General features: G+C 52.3%; 1 protein-coding gene across 4 annotated transcripts; it reads right to left on the bottom strand.

The window, feature by feature from the left end:
• Positions 1–481: 481 nt before the first annotated feature.
• Positions 482–27,517, bottom strand: LOC144936551 (SITS-binding protein-like). 4 transcript variants are annotated; one of them, XM_078863745.1, is made up of 10 exons: positions 26,319–27,517; positions 24,280–24,430; positions 16,171–16,432; positions 15,133–15,307; positions 12,593–12,754; positions 11,722–11,996; positions 10,001–10,137; positions 7,139–7,257; positions 4,739–4,918; positions 482–2,475 (listed from the first exon to the last, which is right to left on the bottom strand). In XM_078863745.1, exons 1-10 carry the CDS (start codon positions 27,306–27,308, stop codon positions 2,290–2,292), a joined length of 2,637 nt encoding a protein of 878 aa, XP_078719871.1. In that variant the 5' UTR covers positions 27,309–27,517; the 3' UTR covers positions 482–2,289. The 4 variants fall into 4 exon arrangements, with proteins under 4 accessions (XP_078719871.1, XP_078719872.1, XP_078719869.1 ...); XM_078863746.1 differs by having other exon boundaries at positions 15,145–15,307; XM_078863743.1 differs by having other exon boundaries at positions 12,593–12,766; positions 26,319–27,516.
• Positions 27,518–27,934: the final 417 nt, after the last annotated feature.

Here is a 27,934-nt window from a genome sequence, read left to right as displayed (position 1 = left end):
TCATGACTCGAGTCTGACTCGAGTCCAAGTCACATGACTCAAGTCCACACCTGGGCTAGAAAATAACAACGTTCTGTACAGTCCCGGTTGCACGTGACCAGTGGATATGCACATCACTGGTTGAAGAGACAATCAGTTATCGGGCAGCGACCAGGGGACAAGGGAGTCGACAGCACGGATTGCCGGAGGGGCGGAGGGGGAAGGAAATTCCAGATGACGACAAGCAAAAGCAGAGGACGTCCGCTTGCTGCTGCTGCTGCTGAGATTGGGCGTTGACATCACCAGTTCCTCGTGTGAAGGAGCTAAAGACGTGTCACGTGGTGGCATCCGTCGCAGCGCCGTGTGAGAGATGGCAACATCTCGGGGAGGAGGAGGCCTTCACCGAAGCGGTCGATTGATCGTGGCTGATGGTAATGATGATGATGATGACCCACCGAATTAATCAAAACAGTTCGTAAATATTTTGAGTGGACATAATTCGTTTAGACTCTGAGCTATTAAATATAATTCGAGCACGTACACCAAACGAGCAGTGCATTTCAATTCAACAAAGACACACAGCATGATAGGAAACTCTCGACCTTTCGAAATTAACATTAAGCATCAGTCAGTACATGTTGTAAATAGACTACCGCTCACTTTGGCAGTGCAGCTAAGGCAATATCATTTACGTTCTACATTTCACGCACACTACTGTGTATACACATTTACGAATATCATGTAGGCCCACTGCCAGCTAATACTGTTTAAGCAAGTGCTGTTAGCGAGCACCTATTAAGGCTGCCAACATTACAGAATCAAGAATCTGTATTTATCCTGGAGGAATCCGATGAGCTATAAAGCTCTTTTTCACACGAGGGGGGGGGGGGGCTGTGGCCAGCACCACACAACACCCAAATGCCAGGTACTCATTTTAGGCTGAGTCAACTTAGGTGAGACTCTCAAGTTCGAATAGCAAATATATACAAAGAGCCCGATATACATTAGATTCACACAACTCGAAAAGCATGCATGCATATGCCTGTGATTCGGTGCTTCGGAGGGAAGGGGTTGGCGGATCACGTAGAGATTTGTGAAACTCCCAAACTCGCTGGACCGCGATGTGGTCAGGAGATAACAGTACAGCAAGTGGGCTTGTCAACTCATACGTAAGATCCCCTTTCCATCATACGTGGTGTGTTTTTTTACGGGTTCTCAGATTTCTTGCCACATGAAAAGCAAACCCTCATGAATGGGATTAGCCCAACATTCCAATTTTCGCAGGACCTTCCTGGAAATGAGTCGTGAGACTCAGCGAGGCTTTCCTCAGTAAACAATTGTACTATTTTTAAAAACTAATTATAGGTAGGGGTTGGTGGACCGCAAGAAGATCATTAACTGATCCATACCCTCAACGTCCAGCACAAGCAGATATCAAATGGTAGTTACAGCAAGTAGGTTCAGCATGGGCTCTCACAGTTACTCCCCTCCCCACAAACATCTATCGCGACGAGTCTGCTTCTGGCGTGTTTAGCGGCCTCCATCGGGATTATCCCTCCGGTGTGTAGGCGGTGCAACTGCACCAAAGCCTGCGGACTGGCAGAGCCACCGGGCTATGAAGGAGTGGGTGGCAGGGGGTGAACTTGAGATGGGGACACCCATTTAATGAATTGCACAGGGGGGGGGGGGGGGGCACGTGAAGCACGCGAGGCTACTATGGGTGTCTATGTAAGTCTACGGGTTCTCTGTGCGAGTCCTATAGGTGCTACTACGGCTACGTGAGTCTCTAGGCTAGGGGCACCCAATGCCACCCATGCCACCCATGCCACCCATGCTTTGTCACTGCACCACAACTCTGTTGCGGGGCGTCACCGGTGGGAGCGGGCGGGTGACACGCGTAACAATGAAGACACCAACGAGCGCAGCGATCTCCAACGACCCGACTCCTGCGTTCGACTCCCCCCCCCCCGCCAACAACAAAGACAAAGATCCCCCGTATAGCCTGTAACAGACTGTAGGGGTAAGTGCTGTTAGCGAGCACCTATGAAGGCCGGCACAGCACACGACGGGGTGGGTGGCCAATCACGCCCGGCCGCCTTTGTCTCCCCAGTTGCGATGTTTACACACCGCACCAGGCACTCATTTGGGGCCGAGTCGACTTAGGGGAGGCCCAGGACCGGCTCAAACAATCGTCGCTGGTTGTTGGCCGTGAGCGGGAATCGAACCCCGCTCGTCAGATCCGTAGCCCAGCGCGCTGACCGCTACACCACCGCTCCCCCACGCCAACCGCCCCCCCCCTCCATCGTCGAGTCACGCGGCCCGGCCGGCCACGCGCGTGAAGTGCGGCACGCGCTGCAGGGGCGCCGGGTGCGAGCGCAGCCACGTGGCGCCGCGGTGCACGGAGCCCGAGTCGGCGTCCCTCCAGCGGCACCGCGGGCACGGCAGGTAGACGTCGCGGTGCACGGCGCCCCAGCGGGTCACCGGAGCCACCAGCAACTGTGTGGCGGGTGCAGTGGTGGCGCGTGCAGTGGTGGCGGCAGCAGCAGCAGCGACAGCGGCAGCAGCAGCAGCAGCGGCAGAAACGTCAGCGCCAACGTCAAACAACGTTGTTGCGATCGTTAAGCAGAAGCTGCAGCGGTGGGAACAACATCGCCGTCAAGATTAGCAGCAGCAGCAGCAGCAACGGCTAGTGGGGACTTGCATCAATATCACAAGCAGCAGCAGCAGCAGCAGCCACAAAAACAGAGGCCAGCGGTGAAACTGTCCGCGGATACATGGGCGTATTATCCAATAGGCACAGGAGGCAATGTGCTTCGCGCCTACGAAAAAAATGTGACAACATAAAAAATGTAACCAAGACATCTTCTTGAATAAATATGTACAGAGTAAGGATAGGCACGGTGCATGTACAAAGATGCAGAGTCGTGTCAGTGTCAATGTGGTTTTTTTTCTTCATAAGGTGAGAGAGAAATTAACACCGGACATGAAATTTTCCCATGTTTTTTCATTGCAAAAAAAAACATGTGCAATAAATTCAAACAAATTCTGCTTCTCTGCGGAACACAGCGTGCTCCCATTGGATGATGTCACGGCCTAAATAGTGGACGGAGCGGTAACGACATCGGTGCAGAGGCTGGACGAAGTGCCGCGTGAAACAAGCGGAGTGACAGCGGCGGAAGTAACATGGGGCAGCATCAGCAGCACCAACTGCAGATCGTTTTCACTGAGGGCCGGCGAAACATAAGTGTCTAGGGCCTACAAGAATTTAAAATGTCCCGTTGAGGCAGGATCTGTCACGGCAAGATGGGGCGATGGCCGGGCGGTCGAGACAAACCACAGAGCGGCAGGCAAAGAAAGGAGCGAGAATGCGACCCGAGACGACGTCCCCTGCGGAGATGGAGCGATGAAATCAGCTCGTGTGCAGGAGCTCGATGGATCGCCGTTACCTCGCGCGAATGTGTGGGATGGTGAGGGCTTGGGGAGAGGCCTTCATTCAGCAGCGGATAAATCACGGTCGATAGCGATGATGAGGCCGTTCGGGGTGGAACGGTGGCACAGGGATGAGCGCACAGCGCTACGAATCCAACCACACGAGTTCGATCCCCGCTCACGAACAACACCGGTGACGATTATCTGAACCGTTCCTTGGTCTCCCCTGACGCGGTGTGTAAACATCGCCACTCGGGAGACAAAGGCGGCCGGGCGTGGTGCTGGCCACCCACCCCCTCGTGTGCCGTGCCCGGCCTTCAGAGGTGCCCGTTCGCAGCATTTGCCCCAACAGTCTGTTCAGGATAAACGTGTGAATCAAATGTGTTTGTTTGTGAGATCGCGCCCTCTCGTGGCTGCGTGGTGTGAGTTGTAATGAATCCGGTTGATGACCCTCACAGCGCGTCCGAGAAGTCCCGCTGGTGTTTCCTCCGGCCGCCTTTGTCACCCTCGTGGCGGTGTGTACACACCGCACCAGGTACTCATTTACGGCTGAGTCGACCTAGGCGAAAGCCAGGACCGGGTTAGATAATCGTCACCGGTGTTCGTGGCCGTGAGCGAGAATCGAACTTGGGCCGCCGGGTTCGTAACACGCGGTCGCTAGAAGGATCATCCCGATGCGGCACAGTCCACACCGGCTTAGCGAGTGCTGTACCGGTATTCGCGAGCTTGCTGTCCGCGATTTGGGCTATCGGCGAATCGCATCTGGAACTCTACACGGCCGCATCGAGAGAGATGAGATAAAGTGATGACGCGTGGCATCATAATTTAAGTAAAGTTAATTCATGAACTATTATTTAAAGTTTAATATTAGTTTGTATTTCCTTTGTTTATTAAAACCAACGTTCATTTGTGTGTATTATGATAATTGTAATATATTTCATCGCTTATTTATATATTTTTCCGCGAAACGTGCTGTTCACGAGTGATCTCCGGAAGGTAACCCTCGCCGTGAATAACGAGGGAATGGCTGTACCTGCAGTCCATCGGCAAAAATCGCTCCACCGTCTTGCGCAGCGGTGGCCAACTGTTTATTTAATCCACCACGTGCCGCTCTGTCGAAGGGGCGTAACGTAGCACATGCTATCGTAGCAGCTAACAAGAATAATGCATGTCGCCCGTACTGTGCCGAAAACTGTCAGTATATTTACACTCATAATATATCCACTTGTCTCTTTGCAGAACTCACGACTCCTTTTTGGCACTTGCTCTGTTGCAGGTTGGCCACCCCTGGACTCGAGCGAGCAGGATTGGTGCGGTGCGGTGCCCTCACCGTGTCTCCCAGCAGGAACTCGTCGTTGACGCTCAGCGCGACGGGGTCACGTGGGTCGAGCCACCACAGGGGACGCACGAGGGGCAGCCCCGCCTGCGCGGGGCTCTCGGCCAAGCGGCGCAGCAGAGGCGCCACGAGAGAGCGGTGCAGCGAGGCCAGGCGCAGGGAGAGCGACGCGGTCTGCGGGAACAGTACGGAGTCGGCGGGGTTAACATACCTGTCAACATATTCTTGGTTTTTTCGGTAAAAGTCACGTAGAAGGGAGATAATAAAATAATATAAATATAAAACAATAAAAATTATCATGACGTTTCGGCTACAACACAAGCAGGACGGCTGCTTGCGTTGTAGCCTAAACGTCGTGAGAATTATTTTATTATGTTTTATTTTTATTATTTTATTTTTTATTACGTTTTATTTTTATTATTTTATTATTTCCCTTCTACGTGACTTTACCGAAAGAACCAAGAAGATGAATCCCTGCAGTCACGAAAGCTTTAAATCGAAATGTCAACATATTCTTGGTTCTTTCGGTAAAGTCACGTAGAAGGGAGATAATAAAATAAAATAATATAAATATAAAACAATAAAAATTCTCACGACGTTTCGACTGAAACACAAGCAATCATCATCAGGTGTGACATCCACACCTGTCAACACCTTATCAGCGCCTTTTATTGGTCACCCCGTGCCCTTATCAATCTCAACGTTCATCCTACAAAGTCCCATCACAAGGAAGAAACACAAACAAATCTACACATTTGTTTTGCCCGTATTCAAATGGCTGTGCTCCGTATGGACCTGAAAACTCAATTTCCCCGTATAAGAATGCGGGGTAAACCGTATGGGTTGACAGCTATCGTCTAAGGTTGGGGGGTAATAAAAATAATAGTCTTTAATCATAATGGTTTCTAAACTACACGGCATCTGCTTGCTCAGGCAAACGTTGGCGTGCCTACTTCTCTCCGTTGGGGGAAATTCCACATTCTTGAGCCAGTGTCGGAAATTCTACATTCCTATGACTGCTGTCAGTCTGTCTTTAGGAGATAAAAAAAGATAAAAACACACAACAGCTGTTGGCCTCTCACCAAGTTTGTAGCGTTACCAGCTAAATCATTATTTATTTATTTACCAGGTAAGGTCCACTCAGCTATATAGCTCTTTTTCAAACGCGACCCGGCCCCAAACGATAGTTCAACAAAGTGGCTGATGATCTATACATTTATAGCAGCCAAATACTCTAAACGCACGTTGATTCTACATGTGGAGGGAAAAACCTGGAGGACCCGGAAAAGAATTCACACGACCACGGGGAGAGAGACACTGCAGACTCCAAATATGCAGCAGGCGTCAGGGTTGGCATCGAACCCACGACCTCCTGTATACCAGGCGAGGTAGTTAACATCTCATAGCCACCGTTTCATTAGAGCATACATCAGACCACTGGCATCGCGGAGCGCTTTACACGTGATCACGGTTCGGGGCAGTGTTTACTTTCATCTGGAACAATTCGGAATGCTGTTTCTCGTAGTTATTTTGGCACGCCACACCCATGTGGCCTAGCAGCGTTACATTAAATATCGTGTAAGACATTAAGAACTAGTTTGAGGTGACACGTGGGCGAGGGTTTAGGCTTACTGTACCACGTTATTTTATTTTTTATTTTACTTGTATTAATTTAAATGTTTTACCTATGTGACTTTACCGAAAAAACCTAAGAATATGTACCACATTTATGGGACACTAAAGCGGGACACACGGTGAGCTGGAAGCCCCTTCCCCTCTGTCGGTACCACCCACTTTTACATTGTCACGCCCACTCAACTGCTAACACCGTGCACACAGTGGATTCACTCCCCCTCAGGTTTTCCATGCCCACTACTCATAGGCCCTGCCTACTCCTCTGTCAGCCCCTCCCACTGCCCAGGTAGCCCCACCCATTGCCGAGCATGCAGCCAGAACATTTTCAACTGTGACGAAATCTTGACTTTCGTAAAGTCTTCCGTACACCAGGACAGACTGTCTGAAACCAACAGGACTGCCTCGGCCAAATTAGTAGATTTGGTAGCTTGACGCTATGGGTCGTGGTCGAGTGGTGTCAAATGAAATGGCACGTGAGGTGGCCAGGTAATATCCGGCTCATGCTATTGGGCAGTCGGCAGAGCTGCCTGGGTAGTGGGCGGGGCTACCTGAGTAGTGGGTGGGGCCTGTGATCAGTGGGCGGGGCATACATCAGAGAGAGCGAATCCACTCGCCGTGTGGGTGGGGATAGTGCTGAGAGTGGGTATGGCCGAGTGAAAGTGGGCGGTGGCGATGAAGGGTCTATCAGCACACCACGTGTCCCGGTTGAGCCTCCCAGAAATTTGTTAGCATGATCATCATCATCGACGTCGCCCTCACCTCGTTGTCGTAGTGCCAGGGCGGCGTGAGGAAGGACATCACGGGCAGGAAGGCCGTGATCTGCATCCACCGAACAAACAGCATCTTCTCCGGAGGCGGCCCTCGGCTCGCCGTGCCTCCTGCCCAAACGCGTTGGCCGGACCAAGTTCAATACCCCCCCCCCACCCCGATTCCCTCTCAGCACGCAACAGCAGCCGCAGCAACGGACAGGTATACTCGTTCGAGGTGCGTACGTTCATAGCTACACGCAAACAGGTAAAGCGATGGTAATGAGGATTTTGATGAGGATCACGTTGATTCAATCTAGATTTGAAGTTTTCGTGACTGCAGGGATGCATACTCTTTGGTTCTTTCGGTAAAGTCACGTGGGTATAAAATAAAATAAATTAAATCACGACGTTTCGGGCGCAACACAAGCGTCCGTCATCAGGTGGGACAACCACCCTCCCTGGCTCTTCTCGCTGGCTGCTCCCCCCCTTCTCTTACCTACATGGCCTCTTGTTGCAGCAGTCCTTTGCCCACTTCAGCAATTGGTTCTTGCTGTGGTTGTCCCACCTGATGACGGACGCTTGTGTTGCGCCCGAAACGTCGTGATTTAATTTATTTTGTTTTATACCCACGTGACTTTACCGAAAGAACCAAAGAGTATGGATCACGTTGATGTCTCCTAAATAAAGCACGAAATATTTCCACAGAAAAGGCCACTTATCTACAAAAAAAAAAATTTGGTATGTAGCCAACCGTGCTAATCGGAGGTGCGGGAAGGACAACAAACTAAACACAAAAATCAGTTTAAAAAAAATTAGTTTTCAATCTCGATTTAAAAGCGCATAGCTCCAGTGGCATCCTAATATCGGAAGGAAGAGCGTTCCAGACGGCCGCAGGATCGCATCTGAAAGCGCCACACGATGCGGTGACCATTTTTGTTTGATGGCCAGCCAAAAGCTGCTGCAGCGAGGATAAGGGGCCGTCCATAAATGACGTCACGCGATTTTGGACGATTTTACCCCCCCCCTCGTCACACGACGTCACAAAAAGTCAGAACCCCCTCAAATATGACGTCACAAAGCTCTGCCTCCCCCCCCCAAAAATCAAACATGCTTCAAATTACTTAAAACTATTGTCATTGTAGTGCGTATTTAATGTGGCGCTGCACTCTGAAGTTGTATGAGAAAACATTTATTAAAAAGTCTATTTCATTAAGTAGAACGTGTTGTCTATTTAAAGTTGCGCATTTTGATGTTACGTCACATTTCTCAAACCCCCCCCTCCCTCGTCACACATCGTCACAAATGTCTAACCCCCCCCCCCAGGTGCGTGACGTCATTTATGGACGGCCCCTAACCGGAGTTCGCGTGATGGGTTCTGCTCCATGACGAGATCAGCGAGGTATTGTGGTTTATTTGTGGCAATAGCGGTTGTATTCCATCCGCGCTCTCGTTGTCACCGTCGAGGAAAGGAGAAATTCCGCGTGGAGTTCGCACAGGGCAGGGTAACAATCTCCACGTGTTAGAGAACGCTCTGCGGAGGTTGACACTGCAGAACAACTTGTGAGGTTCCTACAATTGCCGCTCATCCACGCGAGGTGGCGCCACCTTCTAACGTACCTTCCTCTCCTTGCAATCAAACCGACAAATATCGCCCACGTTGTTCAAGGTGATGTATAACAGGTGCGTCACCTCTGGTAGATTTTGCCGAGCAATGTTTTTTGGTATATTTTTGCGTGTCGGAGTAACCCGAATGTCTGAAGAAAGAAAAAAACAAACCGCTCATAATAAACCACAACAGATGGAGCGCCGTACGGGCTTGCTATTGTTTATGTGATCCCTCCTTCACCGCCACCACCAACCCGAATTGACCAGCGTGGTGAAGTATGGTCAAGCCAGCCCCATGATCGACACGGCGTGGTATAAGAGAGACCTTAATCCAGCACCGGACTGACTAAGGGAGTGTTGAGGTTATTTAAAGACTTGCCGTGTGCTGCCCCCCACAGACACCATCCGTGCATTCCGTGTTGGAGCGCATGTGTACCAGTGAGTGCCTGCTACGCGGGGTGAGAACATCAGCGCTGGGAAGACAAAGGCGGCCGCGCGTGGTGTTGGCCACCCCACCATCGCTGATATCACTTGCCTCAACAAAGCCTATACGAGGGGTGGTGGTGGTGGTATTTGTAGTTGTGTCTGTGCGTGTGATCGGTGCTTCTGTTTGGCCGCATAAAGGGGGCTAAACGGGCACGACACGGGCTGGAGAAGAGATGGAGCTGATGCGGTACGGGAAGATGTGGAGCTGAGTGGACGTGTCGATGACTGGCACCAGCGGTGTCAAGATCGGCCTCTATGGAGGAGGTTCGTTAAGGACGCTACTAAGCTGTTGCAAGCAATTGCTCTCCAGCAACAACGGAGGGCAGAGGAGTGACGCTCACAACAACGAGCGGAGCGCCGGGCGGCAAAAACTCAGCAAGTTGGCACAGTAGAGGCACAAATGGTGCATCTACCAGTCATCTCAGTCAGTTAACCCATGGAACCTGGCTCTGACCCGTCATCTGTCATCAAGCCTTCGACACTTCACGTGGCCTCAAAGTGCACCTGGCCTGGCACGGGTGCCGTGGTGACGTCACCGCTACTTAGTTGCGAATGGAGGTGGTTGTTGCTGCGATAGATGCCAACTTGGCACAGCAGGGGCTGTAGGGCAATGACGGTGCATCTCTGCCACTCACATCACTGAGTCAACTCATAACACCTGGGTGTGTCCCGTGGCCCCCTTGCCAGCAGCGAGCCTTTCACATTTCACGCGCCATCAAAGTTGTTGTTGTTGTTGTGTCCTGTTGTATGTGTGTGTGAGACAGACTGCATCATCTCTCACCCGCGGCGTCGGGGATGAAGTAGCGGTATCCGTGCAGGCTGGCGAGGAGCGCCGACGGGATGAGAGCGCCAATACCTCGAGGACCCCAGTTGGACTCCAGTGCGGGTAGCGCCACGTACAGCGGGAACTCGCTACTCCTGGAGCAGAGAGACAAGGCGACTGAGCCGACGGCTGAGCCACCCGTGAGTGAGTCAGTCTGCCTCCGAGTGATTCGGTTAATGCTCGGGCAGTCTGCGAGTTTGTTCGTTGAGGGGTCAGTCTGTTCGTCAGTATTAGAGCGAGTCAGTTAATTGGGTCAGTCTATTCGAACAATTCGTCAGTCTGTCAGTCGATGAGTGGGTTAGCCTGTCTTTCAGTCGGTGAATGAATCACCCATTCAATTAGCGAGCTAGCAATCAGCGAGTCGGTGAATGAATCACTCATTCAAATAGCGAGCTAGCAATCAGGGAGTCAGGCGGTCACTACCGAAGAAGGAGACACACCCCTAATGAGCCTGTGGTCAGTATTTGATCTGCTATGCGGTGAGTTCCACAGTGAGTTGAAAGGTTGAGGGGTTTTGTAATTATCGCGGCAACATGAGAGATACCCGCAGACACACCGATATAAAACGTCCTGAGAATTGTCATGGGTGCTACAGTGGGGCTCGCTTCAAGACTCGAAGTCAAGTTCTACCCCACACCACCCCGTGTGCAGCATAACAAAGTGTTCAGCAAACACCGTCAATAAACGTCAAAGCGCCACTTACGGTAGGGCGAGCAAGTGAGACAAATATCCTGTTGTCTAACGTCTCAGCCGACGACGATGAGCACTTTGCAACCAAGTTGGGCGTTAGGGTGGAGTGTTTATGAGCGATTAGGGGTGTATTGATTAGGGGTGTATTGATTCACCCCTTCTGTACCCCCCTCCCCACCCCCTCCACTATCATCACCCTGCAACCCCCCCCCCCCCCCCATGATTCAAGCTCAAGACTTCATTTGTCTCGATCGTAGTGTTCGGTTCGTACCGCCTGCCTCGTTTTTATTGTTCCGCAGTGTTTGCGTGATTTGTTCGCATTGCCTGCCTTAGCTCGATTGTCCGTCTTGCTTGCACCCTTCCCAAACAAAATTGTCTGTCTCGACTGAACTCTCTCGTTTGTCTCATTCGTAACGCTTGCCTTCGTTTCCTCCGTCTAATGTCTCAAGTTTTTAAAACACGCATCAAACCGCGCTATGATTTTAAAATTTTCCCCGGCCGGGAATCTGGCTGGGGTTACTGGGTTCACAATGCAAGGCGCTAACCACCGTTCCGCCCCCAACGCACGCCACCAAAATAAAGCACTCTTACAAACAGAACGTTGTTGTGACTGCAGAGCTAAACATTCACCCGCACAAAAAAGACAAAAAGGACTAAAAAGATCCTCTGTATAGCCTTTACCAAACTGTTGGGGTGAGTTCTGTTCGTGAGCACCAATGAAGGTCAGCACGGCATACAAGGGGGTGGGTGGCCAGCACCACGTCCAGCTGCTAACTTTATCTCCCCAGTGATGATGTTTGCGCACCACACCACCTACTCATCTGAGGCCGAGTCGAGTCACTCAAGGTCCAGCAGGACCGGTTCAAATATTCGTCGCCGTAATTCTGTCGCGAGCAAGAACCCAACTCGGCTCGCCGGGTCCATAGCGCCGCACTAACCGCGGCGCCACCGCTCCCCCCCCCCTCGCACCGCATGGCTGACCGCCCCACCTGCACGCGTCCGAGACGACGGTCCCGTTTCCGACGGTCATGGCGATCCGCGAGAACCTCCGCATGGCGTCACTGCCCCTCTCCTCTCCGCGCGCACCGCGGCACGGCACGGCGGGGCCCGGGGGCTCGGTGCCGGCGAGCAGCAGGGAGAGGCGGCCGGCGCCCGTCCACGAGAGGGCCGCGCCGGCGTGCGACTCCAGCCAGCGCCACGATATCTCCCGCGTCACGTCCAGCTGGAGGGACAGGCGGCCGTCGCGTCGCGCCAGCCGGGGCGTCTGCACGACGCACGGAGCGAGACGCACGTGGCGAGACGCACGTGGCGAGGCGCACGTGGCGAGGCGCACGTGGTAAGACGCACGGGGTGGTAGAGGCGGCGTCGTTATCGGCGCTGCGGTCGTGGATCCCGGCGCCAGCGTTGTCGTGATTGTCATCATCGTCGTCATCCGCATTTACGTCGCTGTCATCGGAATAGACGATGGGTGTGAACGTTATTTCGCCTGGGGCTGGGATATTAAGTGATAATAATTGAAATTGTCAGGCTGAATATTTCCAATATTTTCGAAAAATCACGCCTGAATATGAGAGAGCACAAGGTTGCCTCCTGCAGAGCGCGTGGCAGGCTGATGCCCTCAAGTGCACAGGTTCAAGTTTTGCGTCAGTCTTACCATGCACATAAAGGGATGGAGAAACGTGCAGCAGATGATGATGATGCAACCTACAGATATATCCATCATCGTAAAATAAGTAGGCAACCACTTCATGAGAACTCAACAAACAGTGGTTGTCCTCTGCAGGAAATACTTTCCCCCACCCCCGCCATAGGAACGTGGAATTACAAGCCCGGCGATGGGGAATGATATTTTTTTAGTACCGCGTCTCCTCCGTGGGGCGCGGGATCCGAAACCCACAGCTGCTCTGCGTCGCGGCTCCTCAGGCTGGTGTCGAACTCGGGGTTGTCGGCTCGGAGGAACGGAGAGGTGGCCACGCACAGCGACACGCCAGCCGGCAGTGGCGTGGGCGCCGGGTCGACCGCCTGCGCCAACAGCTCGCACGGCAAAACATCGGCAAATAAAGTCACGCGTATTTAGCAAATACGGAAGCTGGCGGATAGCTTCCCCACGCGATACGAATGTGGAGTTTGCACTCACTGGCTTTGGGGCCATAAATGGATGGGAGCAATGCAAGGCGTACATTTTTATTTGATTAGGAAATGGTTTCTGGCATTCAGTTTTTCCTCCTGCTTTAGTAAATAAATCAACAACTCGACGAGGATCTGGCCACGAACATCCCTGTGCAAGAGTTTTAAGACTCAGTCACTAACCTGCACGCCACTAACATTATTAACATGTATTATGGGATGTCCAGTTGGATTTTGGATAATAAAGAAATATTAATCAATAGCCTGTCAAAGCAATGAATAGCAACAATAACGTTCTAAGTCCCATCAACGTATGAGCATTCCAGACCAACGTATTGCAGCAGAGTTTGTTCAAACAGGAGGGTACACTGTGGACTGGTCTTCGGCTTTGTAAGTCTCATCAGCAGAGTGTGGCCCGTTCGACAAACGCTGCCGGGGAGGAAAAATATTGTTCCCGGATATGCCGATAAGGTGACAGCCGTAAATGGAATTTCATTTTATTTTTTCGCTGGTAAAATAGACACTTGGTATTTAATAACGCATTTCGTGATTTACTTGTGCGTGTTTTATCGACGGCATTCGCCTATGATAAGTGCGATGCTATGGCCAAACGAGCATTCATTATTTACAACGTGGTGTGGGCTAATGCACGAGGCCGTCGGACATAGACACACACATAACTCGTCATCGCTTAGAAGGCAAAGGTGTAGCCCTGCAATTACCTGCTTACGTCACTGCTGGCAGAAGGGCCTCAACAGAGGGAGTTTAATACAGCCCCTCCAGAGGATTGCTTGGCCTACTCTTCCACACTGACTGGAAGAGGTGAGAGTACCCACACTTGACATCCCCACACGCGACCTGTCTGTACGTTGAACTTCTTTCGCACCGTACGTAGCCAACCGTGCTCATCGGAGGTGCGGGGGAAGGACAACAAACTAAAAGACAAAACGCGATTTTAAAGAAATGAGCTTTCTATCTAGATTTAAAAGCGCACGGCTCCAGTGGCTTCGTGGTGGGGTCCACCACACTGCCTCCTGCCGCGCCAGGAGGTAGAATCGAACCGGCGACCCTCCAGATTGCCAGTCCAGCGTGCCATCCAGTACACCACGATATTTCATCGCTTAAGGGGTACAATATTGCCGTCTGGTCATTATGCGCAGTGAGGTGAGGTTTTTTTTTTTATAGCCTCTTCACACCAGCAAAGTAATACGTTTAGCAGCGGAGGGAATGTCCGATTTGCCACGCGAGTTTGTGACTTACTCGGGTTACTCGGCCAAGAGGCGTCGCTGTAAAACAACAACAGCCGCCGCCGTTCGCCACTAAAGCAACATCACCACACACCTGTGCCAGGCTAGGTGCACTTTGAGGCTGTGTGAAGTGTCACACCCTCGCTGGCAGCAGGTCAAGGAGCAGACCCGCGTGTCACAGGTTGACTGACCGAGATGACGGTCAGATGCTCCACCTGCGTTGCTCGGTGTGCCACCTCGCGATGTTTTAGTCGCCCCGGCGCTTTGCTCGTTGTTGTGAGAGTCACTCTCTCCTTTGACCCTCATTTGTAGACATATGCAACGACAACGATCCCCCGTACTGTGTAGCCCAGGGGTCAGCAACCAAAACGCAACAAGAAGAGCCATTTCTTTTGGAATTCGGTAAAAAAAACTACATTTCAAGAGCCGCGATGCACTGTGTGGTGAATACGAGATGGTGGTCCTGAATAGATAACATCACGAAACAGTCCTTGATGAGCCACAGGTTGTCGACCCCTGCCCCTGGTGAACTGGACGGACTTCCATGGTCAGGGGTCTGCAACCAAAGTAATAAGAAGAAGAAGAGACATTTTGCTGTTCTAATTTCTAAGAGCCGCACGCGGTTCCGGAGCCAGCAGGGCCAAGCGCCGTTAGTTGAACCGCTTCTGGTGTGACCAGGGGGTTGCGTGCCGCGTCCGAACATCGATGGGGCCGCACTGCTTCGCGACAGCCCGCCGTGTGAATGCGGCGGGCGGCAGACCGTGGCGGGTTGCCCTGCGCGCGCCGGAGCAGGAAGGCTGTCACGTGGCTCTGTGGCTACGTGGGCTTTCGTCCGCTCGCTCGCACGCAATATTACAATGACGAACATGTTTACATACTCGTTTGTGTTTTTTCTTCTTTTTGTTCTTGCATATCTGGCGCTCTAACCGTTCGACAGCCGCGTGGAAAAGCATTCGCAAGATCAACAAGCGCCGTTAGCAGCGTTGCACCTATCGAGGGCGGCACTGCCGCACGCGGATGGCTCACCGCGTGGCTCACCGGCGCCGATGTCGCCGCTCGTGGCAGATGTGCGGCCGCCTCCCCCAGGCTGATGACGCTGTCTCCCATGGCGTGCTTGTGGAGCTTCCTCGCCAGCCCTCGCACGGCCCGGTGGAGCGCGGCAGGGTCGGCCGGGGCACGCGGCAGGTGCCACAGCAGGCTCCTACGGGCGGCACGGCCACGAATCGCCAGCATGGGGGTCGGTCGCGGGGGGGCGGGGGGGGAGCACAAGCTACAGGTGGCGCTGGTCGCAGGTGTACAAAGATTAAGCCAAATTCTGAACAGATGACTATGACTTGACAAAGCACGAGGCTGGTCAGAGGTTCAAATCCTGCAAAGGCACAACAGACGGCGCATTCATCCCTTGCCTGGAGGGAACCGCGTCCGGGGAAAATACGCCATGGTGGAGGCCCTCATCCAGCGGTACATTCGTCTGTTTAATCTACCAAACATCTCCTGGTTTGGCCGGGACAGTCCTGTTGTTTCAGAAAGTCTGTCCCAGTGTCCAAATGTATACACTATGTGGAAACATTGGGATTTTTTTTGGGAGGGGAGCTTGGAGAGGGGAATAGGCGGGGGCCTGTGTCAGAAAAGGGCCACTCCGCTGTGTGGGATGTGCTAGTAATTGAATGGGCGTGGCCTGGTTAAAAGTGGGCGGGGCTGACGAGGTGAAGGGAGAGGCTCGCCACGTGCTCCTCGTGAGCTTAACAGAAATGTTAAATAATAATCGTGAGCATCTTTGTGTCGACTGTAAGTAACAAAGCATATATTTATATTTATTTTAAAATGTAAATAATTATTATCATAAAAAGTAACTAAATAAATAATACATTTAACCAAGGCTCCTGAAATGATGCATTCCCAGAAGGCCTTGTGGTTGACGGGACAGATTTAAGAAGGAAATATAATGTCTGCCTATTTATTTTGCAGCCAGAAGTGTTTCAGGCCTTCACAATCTTTGGACATCATTGTTTTGCCGAGGCCTGACGCTGCGTGTTCCATCGTGCTCTGTGCAGCGCCCGTTACCAGAGGAGGTCTGGAAGGGGAGTCGAACCCGGCGCCGCGTAGAACCTGGCACGCATGCCCCTGTGCACGGCCCGAACGTCGCGAGCCGCACACACCGAGTACAGGAGTTTCCGTTGACCTCCGGATGACCCCACAGACGACCTCTCGACCTCCGTATCCCTGGACTCCACCGCTCTCAGGCACAGCTCAAAGTCCCCTCCGTTGGTGTTGGGGGACGTGGGGATGAGGACGGGGATCCCGTCCGTGACAAACAGAGCCACACCTGGAGCATCAAAGAGCAGAAAGGGCGGGGAGGGGAGCAGAGTGAGATGAGATGGAAGACATAGGATGGTGCAGTGTTCTTCATTGCAAGCCCCGCGGGACACTGGCAGCCCCTGGTGGCCTTTCGTGCTGATGTGCGGCCCACGACAATACACAACACGTGAAAACATCCCATCGTGCTGTCAACACCCAATGGTTTACAATGTGTGGCGGCGAAAGTACCCCACCCCTGAAAATGTGTGAAGAACGCTGGGTTAGTGTGGAGAGTGGAGTAGCTTGAGCTGGGAGAGTGCGGGGAGGGGAGTAGAGTGAGACGAGAGGGTATAGGTTAGGATCGTGAGATGAGAGGAAGGAGGATCTGGTAGTCGGCGAGAGCGATCTTGAAGTTGATCTGGGACTGGATCGGGAGGGTGCCAGTCGTGGGATCGGATGTGGTCTCATTCACGGATGCGGGTGAGAAGTCTGTCAGTGGCATTTTGAATCATCCGCTGATTGGAGGTGGGAGATTTGTGGAGGTTGTCGCGGAGGTAGTTGTCGGGTTGATCACGAGGGGTCAGCGATAGCAGGGGGGTGGGGGGGCGGGGTAAGGAATTTGACTATTCGCGGGAGATGTGTGTACGTTGAACTTATTTCGCACCGTACGTAGCCAACGGTGCTAATCGGACGTGCGAAACGAGAAGAGAGGTGAAATGGCCGGTCCCATCCACTATTCACCTCACCGTCACCCAACATCTCCCACTCGGTCACTCAGTCGCTCACAGCTGTTTTGAGGGTGTTATGCACCGCGATTTTGCGTAAACATCTCATGCGACGGGACAATCGCTTGCGGACGAGGGAGAGAGCGGAGGCGCGGCGCGTGCAGGGAGGATCGAGTGACGTGCGCTGCCGCAAGAGAAAGTTAAAAATAAATGGAACTTGTCCGTATTAATGTCTGGAAGCAGTATTACCGGCAGCTGTGCCCCCCCGCCGCCCCCCAGCCTTGCAGCTGATTAGCGCAGGGACCTCCCCCAGGGAACCACCACCATAAACGTTTACAGAATTCCTTTCTTCCCTAGGTGTGGTGTTTGTTGAAATGTTTAACGTTAAAGACCCCAATGATGTCGCCATTCGCAAGCTGGTGGCCTTGTGAGCCGAGTTCATACATTTGTCCACAAGGTCGATAATATTAAAGTCTCCTTGTTGATCCACTGCTGGACGACGGCCTCCCAACACCGTGTCGGCCATGGGAGGGGCGTTAAATTGGCCATACTTCACCACGCTCTTCAGCTTGGGTTGGTGTCGGGGTTGGCCCAGGACTGGTTTGGTTCGGATCGGATGTCACTTGCTGCCGGTCAAACTCGGCTGGCCGGGGTTCAGACCGCTGTGTGCCATCCACCGCGTCGCCATTCCAATACAACCAGCATGATCTCGTTACGACGTGACTTCAACACACGTCTAACGTCCCAAATATAGGGCAGTTACCTTTATTTAACAAATGACCCCAGGACTGAATAGCTCTTCATTTCCAGTAATGAAAGCATCTGGCCTGCGTGTCCTCTGGCTGTTTGTGATGAGTACGAATCTGCGTCCATCAGAACAAAGAGACTTTAAAATTCACAAAGAGGAGCGATCTCGTGATGCCATTACCCGGTTTGGCCGATACTTTCTATCACCACCGTATTTCTCATTAATGCCAATTTAGAACTCGCCGAGCCTCAACACGTATTGAGGAGGGTCCTGATACATTGAGATATTTGGCCAATTCCAAGTGACGGGTTTTTGGCTTCGTGCTGGAAGGACAGTGGAGAACACTCAAAGTTCTGCACAGATGGATTAAATAATCAATTCTTGTTACTGCCACCTCATTGGCCCAAGCTTACAAAGCATGGTTAATCAACTTAGGTTATTCATAATACAGTTTTTTTTTTGGGTTAGATCGCAATGTATAAAAAAATCGCAATGTATAAAAAAACCCTCTATCATGGATGATATTTGTCGTGAAAGCCTTCGTGTTAAACCAACTGAGGTCAATTGTGTAAAACCGCATAGCAGCATCGGTCCCCTTATTGGCAGAATCTACCCATCTGTGAAACATAGCGGCTCCTTCTTAGCACTATGGGAATGGCGCAAACAGCAAATGTACGATCTTATCCACGTCGTTATTTTTTGTAATTATCATTATTTCTCCAAAAATCAGACGCCAAATAATTATTGGGCAACAGAAGCCGATTCGATCCCACAGAGGTTTACGCGGTGGATTTAACATGTAGGCTTTTGCGACCAATATCATCCATAATAGGTTTTGTGTGGGTTAGATCGCGTAAATATATAGGCGTCGTTAAACCCGCCACCACCCGACACAGCCAATTAGTAAGGTTTGTCACGTAAACAGAACGTGCCAATTTTTTACTAGCACAGCAAACCGGTGTGCTGGAGAGCAAATCCACATTTACAATCTGAGTACGACGTTTTGCCAATAAAACCGGCATCATCAGGCAGCAGCCAGATTTGTGGATAAATCCTCCCTGTTTCGTTCCTTAACTCACGTCTCTGTGTGCGTAAACATGTCATCCCAACGGCTGGATGGTATCTTAGGGGGTCCTGCCGAGCGTGAGTAAGCGGTAGAGTAGGCTCGGAATTCTCTCTCTCTCTCACTCTCTCTACATCAAGGCACCGCTGGGGGGGTAACGCGATGCCCGCATCTTGGCGTTGACCAAAGATGCGCACAGTTTTGTGGCGGGGGCGGGAATGTGGAAAGTGCGGGAGGGCACGCGGTGGGAGGGGAGGGTGGTGGAAGCCGTCTGTGTGAGTCCACCCCTGCTATGCAGAGATTGTAGAGGGGGATAAAATCCACTTCGGGTTTTCAGCCTCGGATGATGCAGTGCAGGTAGATAATGGATATCAGCAATGAAAACAAACATCTCCAATCCAGGATTAGATTAAGTTTGGATAGGGGCCCAGGGCTGTAATAGCTTTGGTGGGTGTCCCTCCTTGTATCTTCAATTCCTTCCTTGGGCTGTTCAAGCACCACCCACCCCAAAGCCAAACACTGCGATGTTATTCACCTTGGTTATTTCAGTTAGTTTTTTTAAAGTGATATACGAATTGTAAAGCAAAAGCAAAGGTAACACGAAGGTTTGGGGGACGTATTTGCCGAACCGTTGATTGATCGTGGCTGATAATGATGATGTTGTTGTTGATGATGAACAGAGACTGAGCAAGCAAGCTGGATGGATCATAGAACTGAGCCGGCACTTCTGAATCCTGAGTTTGAATCCGGATTTCTCTCCACCTGTGTGTTGATCTTCTGTATGTGTGTACGTTGCACTTCTTTTGCACCGTACGTAGCCAACCGTGCTAATCGGAGGTGCGGGTAAAGAACAAAAAGCAGTTATAAAGAAATTCGATTTCAGAGTTAGTGGTCTCAGCCCAGTGCCCAATGACTACTACCATCCCCAAACCCGACCCCTCCCCTAACTTAGTTCTTCGTTTAATTTGGCATAAAATAAATCTATGATAATAAAAAAATATATATAATCAGTTTGGATTAACATTTGTTTGTGGCAGCATGTAAAGAGGAGTTGTGCCCTTTCGTAAATAGAAAAGGTCACTTGCAGGGATCTCACAATATCGTTACGTGATATCACTTTCAACGGGATGTTCTCTAGCACTGCCCTTCGAGAGTTCCAAATAGAATCTTCGCCTCGTAACATGACGCCAGTAGCACAACTGAAATAAAAATTGTCTCGGTTTTTTATTTATTTATAAAAATATAACAGCTGTGGGGTATATCTTTCCGTTTCGGGGGATGCACCCTATTTTAAGTGAGTGACAGCACAACTTGCGAGACGATGCGACTTGTGAGAGAGAGACAGAGAGAGAGACACAGAGAGAGAGACAGAGAGACTTTTTTACTTTTAAAAAAACTTTCATTGCCGCTAGCAGCAACAGCACTGGAGGCGATTCCGATATGAAATACACAAAGTCACCAGCAAACAAATAATCGCTATAAATCCACGCGTTGTGGCGCTAAATGCAGCGCGCACAACACGAAAGAAAAGCCACGTGGTAGTGGTGGTGGTGGTCATCGCGCACACCACGGTGACGAGCGAGCGTCTCAGAAGGTGAACATGAGGTTGCCGTCTACGCTGGTACAGAGGGCTTTTCCGGCTCCCCAGCGTTCTAAGAAGACGTGCACATCACCGATATGTGTGTGGTATGTTTGCTCCAGCCGGAGCCGCGCCTTAAGCAAGCCTCTGAACACTGGAAGCACAGAGCAGCCATCAGTGTCACCTTCCAGCATCTTTTTCCTCGTTCTGTACACCACCATCTTCGCCTGAGCACAGACGAAGTTGGCAAGGTCATGGCGCTTGTTAGCCAGGTAAGGCACCCCATATACGAAGCTGCTGTTGTATAAGGGCACCCCCAGTTTCCTGAAGATGTCCCCCAAAAGGCGGAACATTGGTTTGAGCTGCTGGCAGCGTAAGTACTGGTGGGGCAGAGAGAGACAGAGAGACACAGAGAGACAGAGAGATGAGGAGAGACAGAGAGAGAGAGAGACAGAGAGACACAGAGAGTCACAGAGAGACGAGGAGAGACAGAGAGAGAGACGAGGAGAGAGAGGGAGAGAGGTGACGCCCATGCTGTGTCACCGACTCTTCTCCCTGCACCCACCCATGAGCCTTGTCAACGCACTGCAGAAGCGGGTCCTCGACTTCTTCTGGTCGAGCGGAGGACACCGGGTCGCGGCTGGGGTCCTGGCCCTGCCACTGGACGAGGGCGGTCACGGGCCGGGGTGCGTGCAGAGTCAGCTGGCCACCTTCCGACTGCAGGCCGCGTAAAAGTTCCTGCACGCCATCCCTGCACCGGTCTAGAGCGTCATGGCCTCCTTCCTCCTGAAACAGCTGGGGGGTCTGCAGTGCTCCGAAGAACTATTCTACATGGACCTGCAGGGCCTCCCACTGGAACAGCTGCCACCTTTCTACAGGAGCGTCCTGGAGACATGGAGCTCCCTCGCCATCAGGAGGCTGAGCCAGCCGTGATTGGCTGAGGATTTTGTTTTGAACCGATCCTCAGGAAGCCGCAGACAAAGCTGCCATCCACCACCTCCGGCATGGAGGGCCGTCTCGCCATTGCGCATCTCACCAGGATGGGAGATCTGGTGGAGCCCGGAACATGGGGCCAGTGGCTCGGACCGGCCGAGATGGCCGCAAAGATGGAGCTGCAGTCGCTCCGTGTGGTTACCCGGATCCTGGCCGAAGCCAAGAGGGCCTTCTCAGCGGCAGCGGGGAGAATGCCCCCCATCGGCATCGGGAATGACGAGGCCGCTCTTGGTCCTCCTCCACCGGAGCTCTCCGTCGTGCCCCTGAGTCGCCACTGCCGACAAACGCCACTGCCGACAAACGAAGGCAGCCGGAGCAGCGCCTTGAGCAGGCCCCTGAACACTGACAGCCGTTGGTGTCACCTTGCAGCATCTTTTTCCTCATCGTGTACACCGCCATCTTCGCCTGAGCACAGGCAAAGTTATTTAGAATGACGTCAACAGAAATCAAGTGACGTTTGACAATTTCTTTGATAGAGACATTCTCCGGTGCAATCGCCACGCTGGCGAGGTTGTCCTCGGTGTGGCTGAAGAAGGCCCGGCCGCCTAGAAAGGGCTGGCATTGAGCCTCCAGAGTGGCATCAAGGTGAGTTTCCTGATTTGTATTCCCGACAAAGCGGCAGATCTGGTCTCACCTGTTGTCGCTACAAGCGCTGGTACAGTTCAGACTAGCAACATTAATAGCTGAAGCCATCATGTTGTTTTGTGGTGGTTGTGGTAACAGTAGCTGCGGGGGGCCCGGTTACTTCTGAGCAGAAGTAAGCTCCCTCTTAGCCTTGCGCATGAACTCTTTTAAACAGAAGTATTCCTGTGTCTTGAACTCAAACCTGTTGCAATTGTGGAAAATTTGTTGGGAGGGAATAAGGGCTCGACCCTGACTTTACGCTTCCTGAAAGTTTGAACTAGGAAGCGGTGGATTTTCCCAGGTGAATATTGGCACTCGCCGTTGACTTGTGAGTAGCTGACCTCACTCACGTTGTCCTCTCCTTCGGTCTCCGAGACCTCGTCATCAGAGTCCTTCAGCTCGTCAAACTGCGGCTCGGCAGAAACCTCTTTTGCCGTTGGTGATGGCAGGGCCCCATCGGGAACAGGGTGGCTGCCCTCTTGTAGTGGAGGTTCTGTTGCTCTCCTTTCTGGTGAGGTGAGCCGGCCTTTGTCGCCCTCCTGCAGCGTCGCGCCTTTAGGCGCAGCACCGGCTGGTGGTTCCTCTTGCCCGGAGGCTGCTGAGGCGGCGTGCAGCGGTGGCGGCGGCACTTTTCCCACTGTGCTGTCCTCAGGCAGGTCGCCATCGAGCATGTATTTATATATACCCCCCACAGCGCCGTCTAGGACGGCACTCGCTGGGGGGCGTTGCTCGTCCTGTTCTACGACCTGTGGGTCGGGCTCGTAATTGGCAGTGGCCACGCACTTAGAGTTAGGGGCTGCGTGGCCTCCTCTGCTGGGGCCGGGCTTCACACTGCGCTTGCGCGAGGTGACGAGGGTGAAGCTGAATCAGCGTCCTGCTGCTGCAACAGCTGGCACTTGTGCTGTGGTGGCTGCTGCTGCTGCTGAGGCTGCGGTGGCTGCTGTTGCTGCTGTTGTGGCTGCTGCTGCTGCACAGGCTGTGGCGGCTGCTGCTGCTGCTGGCGCTGTTGCTGGTGCGTGACGTTATTTGCAGGCTGCATGTTTTTAAATTTTGGTTTGCCCATGCAGTTTGCACGGGCATGGCCGAAGCCGCTGCACAGGTAGCAGCGCGGCAACGCGGTGGACGAGTACACAGTGTAGGCGTAGCCTTCCGTCGTGTACTTAAAATTCACATTCAGTTCCGTGTTGTTGGCATTTAAAATCATAAAAGTTTGTCGCTGAAACGACAAGATGTGCTCCAGTGCTGGGTCCCGAGGGTACAAGGGCAGCATAATGATGCGGGACACAACTTTGCCAAACCGCTCAAGGTCTCGTTGTAGGTCGGCAGTTTTGAGGTAAGGTGGGGCGTTGGATATGAGCACTTTTTGCGTGGGTGAGGACAGAGTTGGGAGCCAGTGGCGTAAGCTAGCGAGTGCACAGGCGGTCCAATTGCATCCAGCGTGGTCTATGGGCCAGAGCTGCCCAGGCGTGTGGCTACAAAGGGGGTGGAGAGGGGGCATGCCAACCACGACATCCCACTTGTAGGTCCTCCTCCCCTCGCCTCGTCCCCCCTCCCCCCTTGCCCATCGCGCTCTAACCACGAATGCATGCGGGAGCAGCGATGCGGGGAAACACAAAACACACAATGCGCGCACACACACACGCACACACGCACGCGCCTGCACTGTGTACACACACGCGCGGGCCACGCCTGTGTGTACGCGCCGTAGCAATTTAACAGTGGGGTTGACAAAAGCACACACACACACAGAGATTCAGCGGTCAACAGCGCTTCATCTTGAATCCCGGAAAACCCAAGTTCGATTCTCAAAGCTCTGATAGAAGAAAATGTGATTGATTATTGCAATTGTTTTTAATGTTTTGTATAGCACTACTTCGCATTGTGTGTATGTGTTTGTATGTGTATGTGTGGGCCTTCATAGGTGCTCGCTAACAGCACTTGCCCCTACAGTTTGTTAAGGATATATGGGGGATATTTGTCTTTGTGGATGTGTGTATGTGTGTGTGTGTTTATGTGGAGCGGCGGAATAAGCTCGCGTGCAGGAGCCACCTACACGGAGCGGCTGCATCGTGAGAGCGCGAGGGGAGGTGGTAGCTGGGGTGCTAGGGGGGGAGGGTGGGGGAGAGAATAAGGGGTTCGGTACCTGTGGACCCCAAGAAGTACCCCTCCCGCGCGTGCCATGGGGCTCGCCTGTGTCTCCCGTCCGGCTGTGAGCCCGAGACCGCAAGGGGCCAGGACGCGTGCCCATCGGGGGACCAGCCAAACCACGTGCCGTTCGGCAGCACGAAGCAGTTCTACAAGACACATGATCATCATTAGCAACAACATCATCATCAGCAGCAACATCATCATCAGCAGCAACATCATCATCTGCAGCGGCAGCAGCAGCAACAGGATACTTAATATTCACCCTCATCATCATTATCAATCATCATCACAACGTTATCATCACCACCACCAGTGTCTTAGTCATCATTGGTTTGATGTTCAGAAGCATCGGTCACCGTTACAAGAATACATAAAAACAAATAACAGCCTTCATCATGATAATCGTGAGTCGATGTTGAGGGAAAGTGTTGGTAGCGAGCCCATATCAAGGTTGGCACCACACCCAACGGGTGCTGTTTGCACATTACACCACCTACCACAAATCTGCGACGTTTCGAGCAAGGGCCCTTCTTCATAGCACGTAAAAATAGCCCAGAGAGATGCAGTTAATAAGGTTTGGCGACTGAACTTTACACCATGGGTCCTAATTAGAAATGCATTTAGAGCATGTTTATTGTTCACCAGTTTTTAAATAGTAACCGTTGAGTACCAGCCAAGCCATTAAAAACTCAATAAGTAATTTTAGTCCAAGTCAAACGATCAAATGTTGCTGGCACAATGCAATGCAGGAAGGTGTGTCCTGGTCCCAATCACCGTGTCATTACTTTTTGAAGCTAATTTATCCTCGGTAGGAGGGTAGCTTCCGAGATCTGACCAAATCTGGTGCATTCCAAATGAACTGGTTAGGAGGCTTACACCTTTCAACAGTGACACATTGAAGATATAGATGCCCCATGTACCATTAATGAATATTATTCAGCAAAAGTTGGTACCACCCAAGGTAACACACTTGTCATAGTATGTACCGATGCATTTCCATGGCTAATAAAAGTTAATTGTTTGGTAACACTCTCATTTCTAATTGGTTTTCACGTAATGTACTGTTATTGGCCACATAAAGAAATTGGAACGACCAATATCACGCTCGGTCAGGTGGGTACCGATAAGTGTAGTATCTTGTTTGGGCTCAGGGACTACATACGTACACACACACACGCAAGTGATTATTGATTTGTGCTCAAACCAACGTTATCCAGTGACGGGAATTACACATTTCCTATGGCGGGGCCGAGTGCATCCATCTTCATCATCCACTCATACATGCGCCCGATCTCAGAAGCCAAGCTGAGTTGAGCCTGGACAGTGCCCGGACGGGCGACCGCCGTGCATAGAAGGTGTTATAGGCTGCTGCAGGGCTACGTTATCAGAAGAGTGTTGTGCTATCCTTCTATAGCCATCACGCCGATGCTGCCCATCACCAATCGGCGCTGACCGGTGTGACGTGTGGTGAAAAAATAACAGCACCCTCCCCCCACGATCAGCATGGGTGCGGAGAGGCCGTCATCCAGCAGTGGAGTGGAAACATGTTTTTACATCTTCTTGGTTCTTTCGGTAAAGTCACGTAGAAGGGAAATAAGATGAATCCCTGCAGTCACGAAAGCTTTAAATCGAAATGTTTTTACATATATATATGTATAAACAGCACACACGTATTCTTGAAAGACTCAAATGAATTCCTGCAGTCACGAAAACTTTAAGTCAAGTTTTAGCACACACGTACATACAAAGATTTCCCTTCCGCCAGGGCTGTGAGTGAGCTCCGATGGTGTGACCTGAACCAAGCCCGGCAGCATAGCTAGTGCTCAGACACCGCATCAGGTAACGATTTGAGGCTGAGTCGACCTAGGAGGAAGGCTCGGGACCGGTTCAGATAATCGCCACCGGTGTTGGCCGTGAGCAGGAATCGAACTCGGGCCGCCGGGTTTGTAGCGCAGCGCGCTAACCACTACGCTACCGCTCCCTGTAGACGCACAAAGACAAACACTTACACACAGCTCCATCCGCATGCAGTACCTGCAGTGTGGAGCGACAGTCCGGGTAGGTCCACTCCACGTGGTAACAGTCCAAGTGTCCTCCAGCATCCACGCTCTCCGCCCTCACGCGCAGCTCCTCCCCAGCCTCCCACCTCTCACAGAACTCGGGTGGCGACGAAGGCGACGATGTCGATGTTGCCGACGATGATGATGATGCTTTTTGCGATGTCGTTGATGAAGACGGCGAAGCGCGCTCTTGACGATTATGTTGGTGATTAATATGATTGTGTTGTTGGTGTTGCTGATGCTGCTGTTGACCAGTTTCCCTGGCGACACAAGTCGCTCGTCTCGAGTTCCACGCAACCTTCTTCACCTCCTCTCCTGCGTCCGGCACCTTGACCGCGGCGCAGCGGATTTCCAGGAGATCTCCAATTTGAGAGGCGCTCGAAATCGGAGCATCTCCGCCGCCATCGTCATCTTCCTCCTCCTCCACCACCTCTGTCGACGCGTCTTCACCACCACCACCGCCATCATCGCGATCGTCGCGCTGAACGTGGTGCCGAGCCAGCACGAGACGGAGCGCGCGGGCGTCCCAGGCCAAGCCGCTGCGCAGGGACGTCGCCTTGAGGGCCCACGCCCTGTCGGGAGTGTCCACCACCTGCCAGTAGATGATGGCGACGGTCATGAGGAAGAAGATCGCGACGCAGAGGCACGCGACGCCGCCGCGCCACGACTCGTGCATCTCGCCGCGGCTCGGGTAGAGCGCCGTGTCGGGGCGAGAAGAGCGCCGAGACATTTGGGTTGGGAGTGAGATCTTTGTGTGTGGCGGTGTGGGGGGGGGGCAGGTGAATGGGGTTGCGGTGTAGCCTGCGAGACGATCCAGGTGGCGAGGACGAATGGAAGGTGGCGAGGACGAATGGAAGAAGGGTGCGGAGGTAATTGGTGCGTGAGTGGGGGGGGGGTCGTATCTGCTCCGCTCTGTTGGCGGCTGCGGGTGGCGCAGAGCTTTATACGTCTTGCCCACCGCCATCGTCAACCACTCCTTCTGTGACGCAGTCTTGTCCACTCAACCACCTTTTGACTGCCCGCCTCTCAGTTATGTAAGAGGATACGGGCACAGCACGCACATACACACAAAGACAAAGATCCCCGTATAGCCTTAACAGACTGTTGGAGCAAGTGCTGTTAGCGAGCACCTATGAACGCCAGAACGGCTACACGAGGGGGTGGTGACCAGCACCACGCCCGGCGGCCTTTGTCTCCCCAGTATTTATGTTTACACATCGGTACTCACGCGCACACAGGCACGCGCATGTGCACACACGTGCACAAGCATACAAAGGCAAAGACTCCCTCCCCCCCCATAGATTTTAACAAACTCTTGGGGCAAGTGCTGTTAGCGAGCATCTATATGAAGGCGGCACGGCACACGAGGGGGTGAGTGGCCAGCACCACGCCCGGCCGCCTTCGTCTCCCTAATGGCGATGTTTACAACACATCGCACCCGGTACTCATTTGAGGCTGAGTCGACCTAGGGGATGCCCAGGACCGGTTAAGATAATCGTCACTGGTGTTGGCCGTGAGCGGGAATCGAACTCGGGTGGTTGGGTTCGTAGCGCAGCGCGCTATCTGCTAAACGACTACTCTCTATACACA

Source organism: Lampetra fluviatilis, chromosome 16 (genome assembly GCF_964198595.1).
Source record: "Lampetra fluviatilis chromosome 16, kcLamFluv1.1, whole genome shotgun sequence".
In the NCBI taxonomy this organism is placed as follows: Eukaryota; Metazoa; Chordata; class Hyperoartia; order Petromyzontiformes; family Petromyzontidae; genus Lampetra; species Lampetra fluviatilis.
This window is presented reverse-complemented; position numbering and strand designations above follow the sequence as displayed.